This window comes from Dendrobium catenatum, unplaced genomic scaffold (genome assembly GCF_001605985.2).
Source record: "Dendrobium catenatum unplaced genomic scaffold, ASM160598v2 fragScaff_scaffold_593, whole genome shotgun sequence".
Classification (NCBI taxonomy): domain Eukaryota; kingdom Viridiplantae; phylum Streptophyta; class Magnoliopsida; order Asparagales; family Orchidaceae; genus Dendrobium; species Dendrobium catenatum.
The window spans coordinates 51,522-55,764 of NW_021319055.1; the positions used below are offsets into that span (position 1 = coordinate 51,522).

Below are 4,243 nucleotides of genomic sequence, written 5' to 3' on the forward strand. Positions count from 1 at the left end.
ATAATTTTAATTTTTAAAATTTTATTCGAATCATGGCTATCAAATTTCCAAAAAAAAAAAAAAATCCACGTCAACGGCACTGTATGGGATGGACATTTCTTGTTTTAATTTGATGACATCAATGTTCCATGACGTTAAAGAAAATTAATACAAGAAATTATGGCACGTAAAATGCGGAATTTCCTCCGAATCCAACGAGTCAAAATCTCCCTCTCACCCCACTTTACCGTCTTACCGATTGCTAATGCGGACAACGCTATTTTGTCTTCTCAAGCACACTTCCTCAAACACTTTAATTTCATAACCGATCCGCTATCCTTCTTCTCCACCCTTATGGCAGATGTAGCCATTAGTGTTCGGAAGAAGTTTCTACTTCGTAGAGGGAGGTTTGGATTCCCAAGTTCGCTTCATGTTTTTATCTTCTTTCAAATTCTTTTTCTTTCTTTAACCCAAAAAAGTTCCTGACTGTCAGACGATTCCCATTTGAAATCTTCTTCTTGCGTTTTTTTATACGGTAGAATTCCATCTTTTTTTTTTAAAGGATGTTTCCTTGTAAAAAATCTTTCTTTTTTCGCTTTCTCCGGCTTTATCTCCCGTAATTTTGGCGCAGATAGACGAGTATTGTAAATGAATCAAATCTATCAATTAGAACAGGAATTATGCGAGGTATTCGCTGTATCTTCGATTATATGTTATATCTTCTGTGAGAGAATTAAAGTGTAACAATGGCGAGCTCGATGCTTCTGCTCTTCTTCTCCGTTTGCTGTTTGGGATCGTTGGTGTCCGGCGCGACGAACCCAAAGGATTTCGCCGTCCTCGACGAGTTTCGAAAGGGCCTTAACAATCCCGAGCTGCTGAAATGGCCGACCTCAGGAGACGACCCCTGCGGTCCTCCGCTATGGCCTCATGTGTTCTGCTCGGGCTCTCGAGTGACGCAGATCCAAGTCCAGAACTTGGGTCTTAGTGGCCAATTACCCAAGAATTTCAACCAGCTCTCCAATCTGATAAATCTCGGGTTTCAAAGGAACAATTTTTCCGGCCCGCTTCCAACCTTCAGCGGCCTCTCCAATTTACAGTACGCATATCTCGTCGGCAACCAGTTCGATACCATACCCTCCGATTTTTTCTCCGGGCTCACAAGCTTGCTTGAAATCGCTTTGGATCAAAATCCTTTGAATAAAACATCTGGCTGGGCGATCCCTCAGGACTTGCAGGCCTCTACCCAGTTGAGGAATTTGTCTTTGATCCAATGCAATGTGGCGGGCAAGCTGCCGGATTTTTTGGGCACAATGCCAATGTTGAGTACCTTGAAGCTCTCTTACAATAACCTCTCCGGTGAGATACCAGAGAGCTTCGCAGGCTCTTCGTTGCAGACCATTTGGCTTAATAATCAGGAAGGAGCCGGACTTACAGGTCGGCTGGACGTGATTGCATCCATGGTTTCTGTAACCGAAGCCTGGTTGCATGGAAATAGCTTCAATGGTCCAATCCCCTCTGGAATTGGGGCTTGCACTTCTCTGACACGGCTATGGCTTAACAACAACCATCTTGTTGGCCTGCTACCGGAAGATTTGGCAACTCTACCTCATCTCCAGTCTCTGAAATTGGACAACAACAATTTGATGGGTCCAATACCAAAGGTCAAGTTTGCGAATTTCACTTATGCCTACAATTCTTTTTGTGATTCGACTCCTGGAGTTTCCTGCTCGCCTGCGGTCACTGTGCTTCTTGAATTCCTTGTTGGTTTGAATTACCCATTAGAACTGGCATCATCATGGGGAGGAAATGATCCATGCACCCGTGATTGGTTCGGAGTTTCCTGTTCTGATGGCAAGGTTTCTGTTATAAATTTACCTAATTTAAAACTAAGTGGAACAATTAGCCCCTCGCTTGGCAAGTTGGGTTCATTGGTGGATATCAGACTTGGGGGCAATAACTTGAGTGGAACTATACCTGCAAATCTTACTGGTTTGACAATGCTGAGGATGCTAAATGTTTCTGCTAATAATTTAGGCCCCCCTGTTCCCAAATTTAGCCGCAGTGTGACACTTCTTACTGATGGAAACCCATTGTTGAAGAATTCTCCTCCTGCAGCTTCTCCTACTGGAAATTCGCCTTCTAATGAACCACCTTCTGGTTCAGGATCCGGGAATTCTACTTCTCCTTCCCCACCTCATAGTGTTCCAAGCAGTGCTGCAGCAGATGATATGAAAAGCCGGCATGGTTCCGATATATCGAAAATCTTGATCATTGCAGTTTTAGCTGCCGTTGTAATTTTGGTGGTTTTGTTTGTAGTTGTCCTATTCTGGTGCAAGCAGAAGGGTAAAGATAGATTTGTGGCATCAGAATCTGTTGTTATGCACCCAAAAAATTCTTCAGACTCAGATAATCATATCAAATTAACTGTGACTAATAGTTCTAATGGCAGCACATCCATAAGTAATTTGCTGGTTGGAAGTGGAAGCATTATGAGCAGAGCACTCTCAAGTGATGAAGGGAACTATACTATTTCTGTTCAGCTCCTTCGCAGCTCGACCAATAATTTTTCTTCGGAAAATGTCGTTGGGCGGGGAGGTTTTGGGGTTGTTTACAAGGGTGAGTTACATGATGGAATGCTGATAGCAGTGAAAAGAATGGAGGCTGCTACATTAAGCAATAAAGCTCTGGATGAGTTCCAATCTGAAATTGTTGTTCTTTCTAAAGTCAGACATCGTAATTTGGTTTCTTTGATGGGTTACTCTGTGGAAGGCCATGAAAGGCTTCTTGTCTATGAATACCTCCCGAATGGGGCTTTAAGCAAGCATCTCTTCCAGTGGAGGAATCTGAACTTGGAGCCTCTGTCATGGAAGAAGAGGCTTAATATTGGATTGGATGTAGCTCGAGGAATGGAATATCTTCATAGCTTGACTCAAGAAAGCTTCATTCACAGAGACCTCAAGTCTTCAAATATTTTACTTGACGATGAATACCGAGCTAAAGTTTCTGACTTCGGATTGGTGAAGTTAGCTCCCAATGGTAATAACTCAGTGATTACTAGGCTGGCTGGGACATTTGGATATTTAGCTCCTGAATATGCTGGTGAGTTCATATTTTCTATTAAATAGATTTATTTCTCATCTCTGGAACTTATTTTAGCTGTTGCAAACTTGGATATGGTTTTTCTTGAAGCTAATCGATTTGTTGCTATCTTGATTGGTTAAGTGACTGGCAAAATCACAACAAAAGCTGATGTCTACAGCTTTGGAGTGGTTTTGATGGAGCTAATTACAGGCATGGCAGCCCTTGATGAGGGCCGTCCAGAAGAAACCCGTTACCTTGCCTCGTGGTTTACAGAAATAAAATCTGACAAAGCGAAGCTTTATGATGCCATTGATGCCGCACTTGATAACAAGGAGGAAATTTTTGAGAGCGCGGTGACTGTGGCTGAGCTAGCAGGCCACTGCGCAGCACGGGAACCACATCGTCGTCCTGAAATGGGCTATGCTGTGAATGTCTTGGCTTCATTGGCAAACAAATGGAAGCCTGCAGATGATGAGCAGGAGGAATATTTTGGCATTGATCTGCATAAACCTCTTATTCAGTTAGTGAAAGGTTGGCAAGATAGTGAAATGACTTACTCATCTGCAGTCGATGATAGCAAAGGAAGCATACCATCTAAGCCTGCAGGATTTGCAGAATCCTTCACATCTGCTGACGGCCGGTGAATGTGCTTGGTAATCCCTTTTTATTAGTGTCAATAAGTTTTGTTCATATATGTGCTGGTACATTTTGCTGCAATCCATATATACCCTTTGCGTTTATTATCATAATAACTTTTTTAAATTTAGATGACTATTTGAGTTTGAGGATAGGAATGTTCCACGCCATGAATGAACTTTATTGCCTTTGTTTGCTAGCATGATTGAATCTTTAGTTTGCTGCATTTTGTTTCTTGTGTCAAATATGGTGCCAATTAGAATCTGTAATGAGCCAGTCCAGTTTTACTGAAATTATTGCAGATAAGACTTACTTGGAGTAGTCGCTAAATCTCATTGCATATATGTTATTTTATTTGTTTATATTCGGCAGTTTTTACTTGCTATTGTTGTTTGATCAATAGTTATCCTTTATTTTTTATCTAAGCTGGTTTTCTTTGTCTTGTTATGTAAATGGTATTTCCTTCTCCATGTTATGTGCAATAGCTTTAGTTTCCATCAGACTATTTGGTTGAAAAGCAAGTGAAAGAAATGCAATTCTGTTACCT

The 4,243-nt window shown here is 41.6% G+C and overlaps 1 protein-coding gene across 2 annotated transcripts; it reads left to right on the forward strand.

The window, feature by feature from the left end:
- The first annotated feature begins 239 nt into the window (after positions 1-239).
- LOC110102306 (receptor protein kinase TMK1) lies at positions 240-4,017 on the forward strand. 2 transcript variants are annotated; one of them, XM_020830590.2, is made up of 3 exons: positions 240-386; positions 611-3,078; positions 3,202-4,017. In XM_020830590.2, exons 2-3 carry the CDS (start codon positions 726-728, stop codon positions 3,702-3,704), a joined length of 2,856 nt encoding a protein of 951 aa, XP_020686249.1. In that variant the 5' UTR covers positions 240-386; positions 611-725; the 3' UTR covers positions 3,705-4,017. The 2 variants fall into 2 exon arrangements, with proteins under 2 accessions (XP_020686249.1, XP_020686248.1); XM_020830589.2 differs by having other exon boundaries at positions 300-514.
- The last annotated feature ends 226 nt before the right edge of the window (positions 4,018-4,243 follow it).

Bases quoted from the DNA above. Each gene is read 5' to 3' on its own strand.
- LOC110102306 (XM_020830590.2), top strand. From the start codon at position 726: ATGGCGAGCTCGATGCTTCTGCTCTTCTTCTCCGTTTGCTGTTTGGGA. The intron at 3,079-3,201 runs GTGAGTTCATAT...TGATTGGTTAAG, and splicing joins TTTAGCTCCTGAATATGCTG to TGACTGGCAAAATCACAACA.